This window comes from Molossus molossus, unplaced genomic scaffold (assembly GCF_014108415.1).
Source record: "Molossus molossus isolate mMolMol1 unplaced genomic scaffold, mMolMol1.p scaffold_m16_p_10, whole genome shotgun sequence".
Classification (NCBI taxonomy): domain Eukaryota; kingdom Metazoa; phylum Chordata; class Mammalia; order Chiroptera; family Molossidae; genus Molossus; species Molossus molossus.
Window position 1 is genome coordinate 32,233,598 of NW_023425345.1, and position 14,686 is coordinate 32,248,283.

The 14,686-nt window shown below is 38.1% G+C and overlaps 1 protein-coding gene across 1 annotated transcript; it reads right to left on the reverse strand.

The window, feature by feature from the left end:
• Positions 1 to 4,700: 4,700 nt before the first annotated feature.
• Positions 4,701 to 11,180, reverse strand: KCNJ8 (potassium inwardly rectifying channel subfamily J member 8). The gene is made up of 3 exons (XM_036252321.1): positions 11,126 to 11,180; positions 10,424 to 10,866; positions 4,701 to 6,301 (listed from the first exon to the last, which is right to left on the reverse strand). The coding sequence occupies exons 2-3, from the start codon at positions 10,795 to 10,797 to the stop codon at positions 5,401 to 5,403; spliced, it is 1,275 nt and encodes a 424-aa protein (XP_036108214.1). The 5' UTR covers positions 10,798 to 10,866; positions 11,126 to 11,180; the 3' UTR covers positions 4,701 to 5,400.
• Between the last annotated feature and the right edge of the window lie 3,506 nt (positions 11,181 to 14,686).

Below are 14,686 nucleotides of genomic sequence, written 5' to 3' on the forward strand. Positions count from 1 at the left end.
AACTCATTTGTGGTGGAAGAGGGTATAGGTCGATAAATGGTGATGGGGGGGAAAATTAAAAAAAGAAAAAAAATGAAGTCTTCAAAAATATATATTATTTGCAAATTTTAAGAACCAAAACACTGCATTATATTTTCAGAAGAGGTATTTTTAATTAGCCCTTATAAAGTCAGTGCTTTAAGCTCTGGCCAGTTTGGCTCAGTGGTTAGAGTGCTGGCCTGCAGACCAAAGGTTCATGGATTTGATTCCCAGTCAAGGGCACCTACCTGGGTTGCAGGTTCAATCACCAGCCCTGGTCAGGGTTGTGCAGGAGCAACCAATTGATCTCTCTCTCTCTCTCTCTCTCTCCCCTAAATAACATAACATAACATAACATAACATAACATAACATAACATAACATAACATAACATAACATAACATAACATAACATAACATAACATAACGTCAGTGCTTCAAAAATTCTCCTATTCCATCCATGCCTGGATGGAACAGACTTTTCTTGCCCCTTGTCTTTCTAAAGTTTAACCAATCCTCTTCCTGCCTCTATTTAGCATTATTTCCTCTCTTCTCTGGCAGTAATATCCATTTCTGTGGTCTCAACTGAGTTGTCTATGTAGATGTCTCCCGGACGGCACACACACACACACACACACACACACGTATGCTCCTCATCCGGAATCTTAAATGATGAGAAAACCCAACAGCATAAATCATAGTTCTTTGATCCCAAGTCATCTCTTGCCTACTCCTCAATAAATACTTTTCCAAATTTCATAATTTTTTTTCTCTTACAATGTTTTGTGCATCTGTTTCTTTACACTCTTCTTATTCTAATCCCAACTAAACTGCCATTACCTGTTACGTAGGCTACTACAATTACCTCCAATCTGAACTTCATGCCTCTCCTTTCTATGAACCATCCAATATATTGTTAATGAAATAGTTTTAATACAGTGAAATTGTGATCATATCCTTGGCTTTAAAAGCTCAAAGACTTTCTTTTGTCTCCAAATGAATTCATACTACCTATCCCAACACTCAAAGCCTCCTGTTAGATGAACCTAATCAACTTTGAAAATTCATTTCTCTGCTTTTTCTCACGTATTTCTTCCATAAGACTTCATCTTTCCTCTTCTTGTTTTTCTCTAGCAAGTCTATCTTTTTCATTTTGCTCACAGTTACCAGATAGATACAAGATAGGTGTGTTGAAGTCAAAACACAAAGAGCCTTGACTATCATGTTTGAGGAGTGTAGACTTTTTCCAAAAGTCAATGGAAAATAATTAAAGCCTTTTGAAAAATCTGTTAATATGTATGTACCATTTCAGTAAAAAGTATATTTAAATTTGATTTTACATGTAACTATTTTATCCTGTACTTTCTCAATGTTTATTCAATACAAACTGAAGTAATCCAATAATATGTGAAAATCCAGCCTTAATATTTTTATGTTTTCTCAAGCGATTAAAATAAACATTGTGCAAAGTAACAGTCTCATTTAATTACCCCAGAGGATATTAGAGTTGGTGAAGGAGTATCATATAGATACTATATCATATAATATAGACAAGAAACTCTTCCTGAAAACTGTGACAATTGCAAAAGAGTACTAATGAAGTCATAAATAATCTAAAATAAAATGACCTCCAATGTGATATTTTGATCTGACGTTAAAGACTGATTAAGGATTTCATAAACTTGAATATGTGCAGTAAATTATTAAAGGGGTGTAATTAGAGTCACTTCCTTCAGAGATCTGTGAGGAAATTCCCATCACCATTGATGAGAATTGTGCATAGAGATCATGGGAAGAGCATGGCCCTTTGGTTTCCTCTTAAACAGCCTGTAGAATTTGTTATAGTTATTTTAATGCACTGGTCCTTGGAGACACTAATTTCAGTTCTGCCCCTACCTTCAACATGCTAAAAATGACAAAAGTTGGGGGTGGGAACCCCAAGAGATATAGATATCTTTTCATTTTTTCTTCTTTATCTATAATTGATTTACTATCAAAAAGGAAACTTCTTTCTCCAAAACACCAAATCTTTAAACAACAACCAAAAATTATTCCAACTAATGGTTGGGGAGAAATGCTGCCCCATGTTTACTAAGTGACTAACAACTTCTCTGGGAAGTAGACTCTTTAGGAACTGAGGTCTTTTCTTTGTTACTGTGGTCAGAGACACTGACATGTCAGAACACCTGGGCACGTGTATTTAAAAGTGTCTGGAGGCAAAGGCAACAGGATTTTTCCTCAGAGAAAGTCTTGAGCCATGTGGAAGAGGATAAAGAATTATAAAATGAATCTGTGGTATCGGGAGAAGGTAAATCAGGGAACAAAAACAGAAAGTTCTGAGGATGAACAGTGTCCTAGTCTCTTACCCAGCTTCCTGGAAAGCTGTATGTGCAACAGCTCTGGGTCTTACAGTCTTCCCTATTCCTACTCAGTAGCTAGGAATAGACCTTGATTTTGACTTTGAGATGAAAGTGTGTCTTCTGCATTTGGCAAAAACTTTCTCTCTTTATATTTTCCATTTCAGATTACTTGGGAGAAGAATCAGCACCCACATTGCTTATGAAGTTCTGCTTCTTCTTAAAGAAAAGAAACATACCTAGTTATTTTTTCCAGATGGTGCATGTTAAACATAGCAGATGTTTAATATATATTACTGAACGAACAAATAAATGATAGACATGCAAAACTAAAAATTATCTTCTGTGTTTAAAATGTTTCCCTTTACATGTTGTTGTATTTTACACATTGCACTATTTGCAACAAGCAAATGGCAGGTGTCAGGGAATCAGAAAACGCAACCAGAGTGGGAAGATGAAAGGTCTCTTCTGCAGAGTTTTTAAGAGATCAGATTAATATTACAAAGCTCTTTTTCTCTGCCCTAGAAAACAAATGTAATGCATTGAATTAGTCACTTACTAAGAATACAATTAATTTCAAGGCAGTCCCTCATTTCAAGTTTTTGTACTGAGCAAATGAATGAAACACTTTTGAGCCCTTTACACACATTAACTCAATCTTTACAATTTATGAGATAGGTACTATAATCATTCTGACTTCATGTATGGGGAAACTGACATGCAAAGAAATAAATGTCGGCTCCTTCTATGAAGCACGCCCATGCCTTTTCCCACCTCCTTCCCCAGGTGTATTTTCCTTGCCTCTCTCTCTCTCTTTCCTAAGCTCCAGGGGTCTTCCTTTGCCTCTGTAACTTGTTTCCTGGGCCCATTTCTTCTACAGCTTACTTTTTCTGCCTCTGTGACTTTCTAAACAAACATTCTCTTACAAGTTGAGTCTTGACTCTGAATTCCTTCTTAACCAGAAAAAAAAAAAGTAAGAAATTAATTAAATTTGTCAAGAACTCACAGATGCTAAGTGTTGAAATTGAAATGTAAACTGAGTGAGTCTGGCTGCAGAGTCTATTTTCTAAACCACTAACTATACTATACTTTTCATGAGATAGCACTTGAGCAGAGACAATAAAGACAGGAGAGTCTGACATCCACCTCTGTAGTCACTGTTGGGCAAAGTTTTATTAAGACAGATTTTTCCTTGGCAACCTATATAGAAGTGTTTCAATATTTTAAGAATTGATACAGCTGCATTCGCATATACTGAGTGATGAGCACCCAGCGCAGACTAAGGAAGAAGTGGCAGAGGTAGAGAGAATAGGTCATACTCTGGATATATATAGCTAGACCTAATAGATTTTGCTAATGGTTGGCATGTGAGGTGTGAAAGAAAGGTGTCATGTATGACTCCCAGGTTTTGGCCTGAGTGATTGGAAGAAAGGCTGGTAAGAGGAAGACGGTTTATTACTAAAAATGAAGCATTTGATTGTAGACACAGTCAGTTTTAACTACTTATTAGGTATCCAAGTGAAGCTTCAAGTACTTGTTTTGATGTATGTCTGAAGTTCCAAGGAGTGGGTAGAAGTATTCAGAAAAGATGAACTCATTAACTTGATAAATAATTTCCATTCCTCAAGTTAGAATCACGTCTTTTGTTTAAGATAGAATTTGACTATTATGTTTGTATACCCTGCAATTTCAATGTCCATAATGAAGTAAGAGACACTCAAAATTAAAAATTTGTATTAAAAGCTACTCAAGAGCTCAGCTTTCTGATGTTTACTCATGTGGAATATAAGAATTAAGAATAAACCCAGAGTATATTAGCCTAGTATTTTTCTTTGTGCCCTTACACTTCCCTTGAAGATGCAGGAGCTGAGGATGATTAAATACAGCTTTGAAAGAAAATCTCATTTTAGCAATTGGGATAAAACTAAATCTTTAAATGCCAGGCCTGAATTCAGATATTACTGGGAAGGGGGTGTAGTTTTAAGATGGGAGGTAGGAAAGTCAAAGAATAAAGTTACCGGATTCCCATGACACATCAGGCTAGACAGAAAAGCCTAGAGAACACCTTAAAGCTTGTAATGGAGTGAAATCAAAATGAAACAAAAAGTGTAGTTTTCTTAGGACAAAATCTTGAGGAGAGGGAACCTGAGAGAGCAAGACCTCAGCAGTGTCATCACTGGATATCTCTTTCACGTCTCAAAAATGTGTTGTTGTTTTTTTCCTTGAGCTTTAACCAGGGATAATTTTGTGAAAGAGGAATCACAAAGCCACAGAGAATACAAAGAAAGTATTTTAATAAAATATTCAATACAGCATTTCCCTGTGGGGGTTCTTAAGAAGTGAGAAGATGAAGGAGATGACTGTCAGTGTTGGAAGTCCAGTCTTAAAATGAGACAGGAATGTTCTTAGCTTTTCTCCTAAGCTCCTTGCCCAGCTCTGCCAATAGGTTGCCAGCGGAACCAGGAAACCTCTGGAGGTCACTGTGAAGGACTAAGTGGACGAACAGAAGCTGCTGAGAAGCAGAGAGAGCTAAGCAGTTGTTGCCTCGTGCTCTTTCCCAGGTGCAGTATCATGGAAAAGGCAACATATTGGTTGATATACAATAGATGTTAGTACAATTTTGTTTCTTCCCCCTCTTATTCTACTTGTATTTCCAGAGTGAACAATAGAAACTGAGAGATCCGTGGTTTCACCCACTAAGCACTTCAAATATCATCATTCCTTAGCCACCTTTTGCATTCATGGTCCTATTAATGTCCTAGTAATTACATTACTATTAATGTAATTGTGTTTCAAATGGAGAGAAATGAAAGCATACTATTTTCTAAACATAACTTAAGCATTTCACTGCAAATACTACACATATGAAACAAGTGTAAGCCATGAATCCTCTGCCTTGTGTGTTACAGTTTTATTGATAAAGTGCTGTTGTTGGAATATGAATATCATTTATAGTGCATTAAGATGTACAGTCTGATAGTGCCCTGCATAAAGCGTCAACATTTGATAAAAAAAACTTTCTTGCTGTCATGATTCTGGTGCACTTTGGTTTCCTTCTGGAGTCATAAATTGCACCTTTGGCACGATGAGGGACGAGTTGTTTCTACGAATAGAGTTGTTCCTTCTCATAGAATTATTTCTTCTCATGGAATTGCGCTTCCTCAGAGAATTCTGATGGGACAGTTCACTCTTCTGGAGGGTCTGAATAAGGATGGAAGGTTTCTCATCCAGCTCTCGGGCACTGCACCTTGGAGCAGCTACTTTAACAGTGTTGCCAAATTTGGAGTAATCCACAGAATACACTCCTTCCTCCTCAGTTACAATAGACACAAAGCGATGGCCCCATTGGATCTCCTCCGCAATGTAGGAGGTTCTTGCTTGCGTGGTAATGCCGGTAGTTTCGACTACTCCTTCTAGAATCACTATGACCTCCAGGTCTTGGCTGGCGAGGTCAGTAGCTGAGATATCATACAAGGGGCTGCGCTTGTCAATCACATGGCAGACGATTAAAGGGGCCACTAGAAAAATGTTGTTACTCTCAATCGGGTTATCAACAGGGATATCCAGTTGGTGAATAGGTACCACCTCCCCTTCAGGGGTAGTTGTTTTCTTGACCACCTGGATGCGCACGGAGGCACTAATGATCATGCTTTTCCTTAAGTCACCCACTCGGAACATAAAGCACAGCTTGCCATTTCGGACAGCAATCACAGCATGGCGACTGAAAATCAAAGTTTCTGCCCTTCTGTGAGCCTGAGCTGTTTTCATGAAAATGCAGCCCAACATGACCGCATTGATGATCAACCCCACGATATTCTGAAGAATCAAAACTGTGATGGCCAGAGGGCATTCCTCAGTCATCATTCTCCCTCCAAATCCAATTGTCACTTGAACCTCAATGGAGAAGAGAAAAGCAGAGGCAAAAGACCTGCAAGAAAATAATGTCAGAAAATGTCATCAGATCAAATTTTGAATAATGAAATAACATGCCAAGCTACTTTTTTTTTTTCAATGTCAAAAACAATATTTTTCTAGGATAAAATGTCCAAGCTGAATTTGTTATTTTTTTCCTCCAAAGGCCATTACATGCCTTTGGGAAGACTAGCCAACTTAACTTGTCAAATGCCTCATTCTAAACACAAGCACTTGTGTTCTCTCTCATTTGTGCATGCATCTACTCCAGACTTCTAGGATACGGCACTATTCATGTTTTCTAGGTCATGTAATAAGGGCCTGCTTGTGTGAAAGCTTTACAATAATAAATATACATATTTATGTTTATAGGCATATTTTATTTTGTGAAATAGTTTACTTTCACAAAGGCATATTTTACTTGATGAAAATTTCTACCAGGGCCCGACCAGTGTGGCTCAGTGGATGGAGTGTAGGCCCATGGACTTGGGAGGTCCTGGTTTGATTCCCTGTCAGGAGCGTGCAGGAGGCGGCCAATTGATGTTTCTCTCACGTCGATGTTTCTATCTCTCTCTCCTTCCCTCTCTCTCTAAAAAAATCAATAAAAACACATTAAAAACATTTTTCTACCAAGTAGATGTTTATTATTTATTGCATGTCTGTGTTTAAGTGACTTGAGTCCTAAAGAAGGTACTGAGTAATAAGTGTACTTATCATTCATAAACTTTAACTTATATTCATTAGCTAACACTTATTTTGTACCTCATATACAGAAAACACAGTGCTAAAATGCGTATGAAACACTAGTATTTTTAATGAAAAAGAATGTTTTGCCATGCGAAAGGAAAAATGTTTTCTTGCCGATTTTCTTATTTTGTTCTGTAAGTGATCTAGAGAATGCTGAAGCTATTAGAGGAAGAATTTGGAGTAGAGATGAATAAATGACTGTACCAAGATCATACAATTAATAAGAATTTAAATCCTCTCAGTTCTGGCCTAGTGTTCTAAAGGGGGCAGAGGGAGGGATCAACAAGTGTCAGACAGGGTTTTCTTGAGGATCTTTTGCAAATTTCGTATTTCTTCTGTATCTCTGAATTAAACATTGATTTGGAAAGTTCAAGGTGGACCTGGGTAAAAGCTCTCAGGCAATTCTGATTTATCCCCCTGGTTGAGAAGCACCAAATTTCATTACTCTTATCATAAATTTATTTACTCAACTACATATCCATTACTGCTGTGTCTTCTTAATAGAAATGACATTAGTCCTGTATTTCCCTCAACCCCAATTTCAAAGTTCTCTAATTTTATAGAAAATAAGCCACCTGTCAAAGTATTATCTCTCTGCTACTGCCACTCACAAAGAGTGAGAAAAATGTTCAAACCTTTGAATACTGAGTACACACACTGCATTTTGGTGGGACACCATGAAGAGGAAGCAAACATACACAGATACTTTAGCTTAGCTTTTAAGTGGAATATGCAAATTACCCTTTCACCCTTTTTGTTGCTAAAAAGATTCATGGAAAACCATAATAGTTGCTTTTTGCACTAACTGCACACAAAATATGTTATATGATCCAAAAAGATGGCAACATAGAAGAATGGACCCCAAAGAAGGGGCATGGACATAAAGTTGATTTCTAATAGTGTATACACACTTTGGGGAGAAGTCTAATGCTGACCATCTTTAAATGTTTGGTTATAATGTCTTGAGAGGCTATTCAGGGTCTAATTATGTATACTATTTATTTTATGAAATAATTTAATTCTAAACATTGTATGGTGCAAGACCCAGCCTTTTATGGACACCTGTCATTCTAAACAACCTTAAGAGATGTAAGTGTTTAGCGGCTTGTTTGTTCTACTACAGAGGAAGTTACGTTGATTAATAGAGGAAATATGTTGATTTATTTTCTGACTCACATTAGAGAGTTATCCCATATAAAAGGGAAAGTGAGCCATTCTAAAATGGGAATGATAAAATATTATTTAGACATACTTGTGAGTATTCATCACAATAAGCTGTTTCCAACTATGACGATACTGTGAGACAATGAACTTATGAAAGAAAGAAAATGCAAAGAATTATAAATGTTATTAGTCATCTTTTAAACCCTCTTTGAGAGAGAATAGAAATTTTTCTGTTACTATATTTTGGGGAAAAATATTTTGTTATGTATAGTTTGTTATGATTAAACTGTATGTTGAGATTAAAGTGTAAATAGCAGAACATTAAAATAAAACTTGTAAGATTTTTAACCTTAAAGATGTCAATTTTTTTTAGATAAAAAAGGGCAATTTAAAAGGCTAAAATTGTTATGCTGATAAAATCAGCTATCTCACTGTATTTTGACAACATTTCTCATACTGAACTAAACATTCACACCAGCAGGAATGCATCAGGGGAATAACCATGCTTTAGAACACATCTTGTTGAAAAATAGGAGCTAGCAGTAAAACAGCTTTTCACAACCAGTGCACTCTACAAAGTTATTTTTTTTTAAATAATTGAAAGAATATCACTTTTGATGACCCTCCCCCAAATGCTTAATGACTCTTTCCCCCCCATAGGAAATGCCAATATATTTGTCTTATAAATAAAACCTATAATTTTTTTCAAGGTTTATCATTTTCATTTCATCTTTCATAAGTGTCTACTGCATATTTATTAAAAATGTATCTTAATATTAAAATTATTCACCAATATAATGCCAATAAATTTCTCAAAGAGAAATATAGATAATGAATTTTAACCTACAGATACCTGACAAACACAATATTTTCATTGTTTCCTTTATATCTGATGTACTGATGATCTCCTATATTTTTCATCTTCATTTTCTTTGAAACAAGTTTGTGACAAGTTTAAGACAAGAAAATAACGACTTGATGGTAAAGGCAATGGATCAATTCCATGTAGTTTTTTCCCCCCTCAAAATTCAAGCTGAAATATGTGGCATATAATCTCTACACACAAATCACTCCTTGGCATGCTGGCACTGCGGATACTTAGGAAATGGGAGGATGCACAAGTTCTAGGTTTCTACTTCTTGCAGTGGTATGCTAATTTCACAGGATTTCAGGGTCAGGAAAGGTCTCATTCTTTAGCTTCCTGGTAGAATGATGCTTGCTCACGTTGCTTTGCTTGATGCATATGTGAATTTTAAATATTATTCATAAAATGTCCTGGGAGAGTTGCTAGTATTATTACTAGTGTTTCCCTTCGGGGTGAACATTTTTGAAATTGATAGAAATGTTATCTTTCCATCTTCCAACAACAACAAAAATTAAGAGACAAATCATCCCAAGTATGAGAGCAGAATCACTGAAATTCAGTTCTCTGTACTTATCTTTGAAATACTAATAAGAGAAAGAAGCAAAAGCTAGGCAGTCTAAAAAGTGTCTTGTTCCTATCCTATTAAAATGTTTTATCCTATTAAAATTTTTGAAGAAAACCACAACATAAAGTCACTTCTACATAAACTCTTCCATGAAAAATGTGGACTAATTTCCATTAAAAATTATTTTTTTGTAGTTCTGAATCTTAGCATAACTTTTAATTTTGGAATCCAATACAAGTAATCAGCTATTTAAAATATTCTTGTTAAAGAGGGACTTAACATTTATTTCATTTTATGTATTTTAAATCTAGGACACCTCTCCACCAGTGTTTTCTCATTACTTCTGAAAATGTCATGGGTAAGAGAAGTCATGGAAATATATTACTAGCATTTGCACAATATATTCTGCCGATCAAAGATGTCTACTTGTGAACATTGGAAATATGGACAGCAGCTTTTTCATACTGAAAACTAAATGTGTGCCTTTTTTTTTTTTTTTGAGTAAGGCACTCTGTGGAATCCTTTGAGCCACAACCATTTTTTAAATAACTGGTTATAAGATTTTCGAGGTTAGCCCATGGGATTGAAACTTTACATTTTCAGATATGCCTCATCCATAAAGCTGCATTAAAAAACGATTTTTAAAATATGTTAGATTAGCGTTTGCTGTTGTTGTTCCTGAAGGTACTAAAGCAAACACTTTATTTCACTCGTAATAAAATGGAGTGATAAGAGAACACTTTAATATTTTTATCTGAACTGTTTTCGACCCCTGCTTCATCCCACTGCATTCTTACCTGACATTAGTCACGCATACAGTGGACTCCAAACCACTTTTCTCCGTTCCATTTTTCTCCATGTAAGCATAGATATCCCCATGGGCAAAGGCCACCAGCCACCACATGATGGCGAAGAGCAGCCAACTGCAGAGAAACGACATGGTAAAGATGACCAGCGTGTGGCGCCATTTCAGGTCTACCAAGGTAGTGAAGATGTCCTGAAGGAATCGGCCTTGCTCACGGATGTTCTTGTGCGCCAGATTGCAGGCCCCGCTCTTGGCAATGAAGCGGGCTTTCGGGAGGCGGTCTCGGATGCGCGGCTTGCGCAGGTTCTCCGCCGCGATGTGCGCCAGCACATACTCCTCTGGGATGATGCTCTTTCTGGCCAACATCGTCCCTCACCATAGCCAGCCTATCCACCTGTCTCTGATCTGCCTCCCCTTCTCTGGAGACCCGTCTTCCTGCACAAGGAAAACGATGATTAATCACCCCCATCCCCCGTTTTCTCACCTCTTCAGTCCTTGCTTTTAGGGTTATGTCTATACATTCCAGGTGACATGCAAAGCTAACGGCAGAATTTTATGAATATAAACACGAATTCGGCTTGCGCTTCAGTTCTGGGATCCCAGAGAAATTATTTGCTTTGAACCAGAACTGTTTCAATTGTCCTTATCATTATGAACATATATGGGTATAGCCTTACTTCTACAAAACACTTACTGTAAACAGCAGACTCAAAGATAATTCTCCGAGATGAACCGCGTCTGTAGATTAGTGCAAGCATGCAAGCACGTGGCGGCGTCTACGATGAAAATTAAGACCAGCTGGGCATCGCGATCTATTTACTAAAGTATTTACATGATACAGCAGTATAAAAAGTTGAGAGAGAAATTTTTTCCTTCGTTATTTTTAGACGTAGGCAAAGAAGGGGCCGTGGCCTCTTGCGCTGTATAAATAACGTTTAGTGTAATTCGACAAAATAATAAGCAGAGTCCTGTAACATGAAAATTATGCACAAGTATTTTAAGTTTGAAAGAAGTATGAGTTGCACTTAAAAATACCTCCCACTGGAACTCAAAATATTCTAAATTGAAAACTTCTTTGCAACGAAGGAAGCAAACATACAAGTTGCAGGCAAAACCCAGAAAATAGCCCGCGGGCTGCAGATAGAGTTAAAAGAGCGTACCCCAGAAGTCCCTTCAACACTGAAAACCTCTGCTGTGTTTTGCATTTTAAATCTTTGCGGAGATGCAGACTGCCTCCCCGTCCACTCCCCAGAAGGAGCGTTGAAACTTACAGACCGGACAGCTGGTGCGGCGCCCGCACCTCCCCGCCTACCGCGGCTGACTGTGGGCAGGTCCCTCGCGCTCCCATCCCAGCGCGCGGGAGCCGGGATCTCCCGAGGAACAGATCCTGGGGCCGCGAGTCCTAGGAAGAAAAGTTAAAATAATAAAAGGTGCAATTGAATCTGAACAAGGAACGGGCTGGAGGAAGGGGGATGGGGGTAGATCTTCCTCTCCCCCTGCTCAGCTCTACTCCCTTGGCCTCTGCCGTGGGAGGAGGAGGGGCTGGGGGGAGAGGAGCTCCGGGATGATGCTCCACAAATCAGCCTCCCATTTCAGGCTTTGACGCGCGCCAGACCTCTGAGGCCGCCGAGGTTGCCGAGTGGGGGCTGGAGAAGTAATGCGGCGGTCCGGGTGGGGGTGGGGGGCGCATCCCGGGTAGGCAGGGAGCCGGCCAGAGGGAGGGGCAAAGGTGGGAGGGCGGGACGTGCAGACTAGCTCATTTTCCAGTAGCTGTGACCCCTGCCGTCAGCTTGACACGCTCATCTTTAAAAGGCTCCCTGCTCAGGGGAGAGAACTTTATGAGTGTAAGTTCACTGACGTAAAGAGATTTTTTATTTTTGTAACTTGGTAAATAACTGGACTACTTAAGATTGACTAAAACCAGATATAGAGATAAGAAAAATAGTCTTTTGAGGCTTTCAAGCTGTGGGCACACATATATATTTATATTAAATTTCAGTCTAGTAAGGATGATACAGGTGGAAGATGTTCTGAAAACCATCATGGCAAACTGTTTTTTTCACCCGCCAAATCATCTAGTTCTCAGGAAATCACACACACACACCCTAAGTTGAAGAAAGAAAGAAAAAAAGAAGTGTCTTCCAAGGAGAAATTTTACCCCAAACAAGGACCGCTGTGAACACTTTAGAACGCAAATGATCATTCTTCAGTGCATGGTTGCTTTCTGAAACATTGCAGCGTCTCCGTATTGCCGATGAGCAATTGCACAGAAGAAAGGTTATACAGTAAATATCTTTCTATAGCATTTTGAAAAGGAGCCAGCAAAGACAAATGGCTTTCTCCACAGGTCAAACCTCCTGGTTTGGCACTTGTCTTAATGGAAACTTTAATTCTTGGAAATTTCATGTATTTTCCAAGACTCAGGGCAGAAAGTGTATGGAGCATAAACAATGTGTTCATTTAGTTATCAAAAGACCTAAAATTAGTCTTTAATGAAGGCAAAGAACAACTTTTTCCCCCTGGTGGATAGATCTTCTTAACCCCTTCAAGCGTGGGGATCCTGTTCTGATAATGGTTGCTCTCCTCTCTACTCTTGTTAACTTTCACAGTAAATTATGTGGTGGTTTTACTACAAGTGTGTGGGGATTGATTTGTATAGTTAATCCCCTCATTCTGTTTTATAATTGAATGTGGTACTACATATAGCCCTATTATTTTAACTCGGTTAACATTCATTGAACATCTGTTTTGTGAAGGTTTTTGTTAGGTTTATATATATCATAGTTTCTGTTCTTAGGAGGCAGACGTTTATAGTAAAATGAGACAAAACTTTGACAATAAACTCTAATACAAGCTAGAATGTGATTAGAAAGAAGAGCCATGAAAATCTAAATGAGAGATATTGAGACTAAAGAGACTAAGAAAAGCTTCATGGATTATTTTGCACTTGATCTAGTCTTTGAAGGACCAGATACATTTGTGGTATAGAGAAAAGCAGAGAAAATACATTCCAAAGAGAGGGAACATCATGAAAAAAGGTAGAGAATATTGACAAGAATGGTCCATGTTTAAGTAACAAACCAATTTAATCTGCATTGATGAAGCGAAGTCAGCTAGATAGCAGGAGTTTTGAGTCCAGTTCTCCCTGAGCAGTTTCTGTCACTCCCTCTCTCAACACACGATGGGTCATTCATGTACTTGTCCTTTCACCTCCATACACACAACCCATGAAATTAAGGGCTGCTGAAGAGCAGGCTGTGACTTGCTTATCTTTATATCACAATCTTCTAGCACAGCTGAAATTACAGAGGGGTTCAAAGAATCCTTTTTTTGTTTTTGTTTTTATCCTCACCAGAGGACATTTTTTGATAGTTTGTTCAGATAGAGTGGGAGGGGGGGAGATAGAGAAAGAGAAACATGGAAGTGAAAGGGACACATCGAGTGGCTGCCACCCACACGACCCAGCCAGGGCCGGGGACAAACTGCAACCGAGGTAAGTGCCCCTAGCGGGAACCGAGCCCGGGTCTCTCCAGACCGCAGGCTGAGGCTCTAATCCTCTAATCGCTGAGCCAAACCAGCCAGGGCCAAAGAATCCTTTTAAATCAATGAATGGGAAGATAAGGTTGAAAAGTATGTTGGGACCTTGAAAAAATGCACACAAACCTTAAATGCTTAATAAAGGAGTCTCGACAGTCTTCAGTAGGTAGTGTTAAGCCATAGAAAGATTTGGATTAGAGAAAACACAGTAAGTACCTGCTTTTGGAGACTGATTAGGAAGCAAAGACTATGATGGTGTTGCCCCTCCCTTCAGGCTCCAAAATTATGCGATTGGCAGGCAGAAGGATACACTGGAAACTACTGTACTAATTAGAGAAGGAATGAAGTGTTTGTATACACATGTACACACACACACATAGATAAAAAAGAAATGTTATATATAGTCAATATTGGGAGAGGGAAAAGTCAAAGGTGAATGTGGATATTTATTGGGTGACAAGATAATAGGAAAACTAAAGTGAGAAGAGATGAACTGCTGAGGAGATTTGCAACAAATAAATCCATATCTGAATTCTATGAAAATTCTCTTCTTTTGCTATAATGCATACTCAAGACTCAGTATTTTTTCTAATAAGATATATTCTCCCAAGTATGCCTTTTTAAGTCATTTGGATTTGTTATGAAGTGACAAGCTACATCATACTTTTTATTAGTACTTTACGTTGATTAATTCAATATAAGGGCACTAATATATATA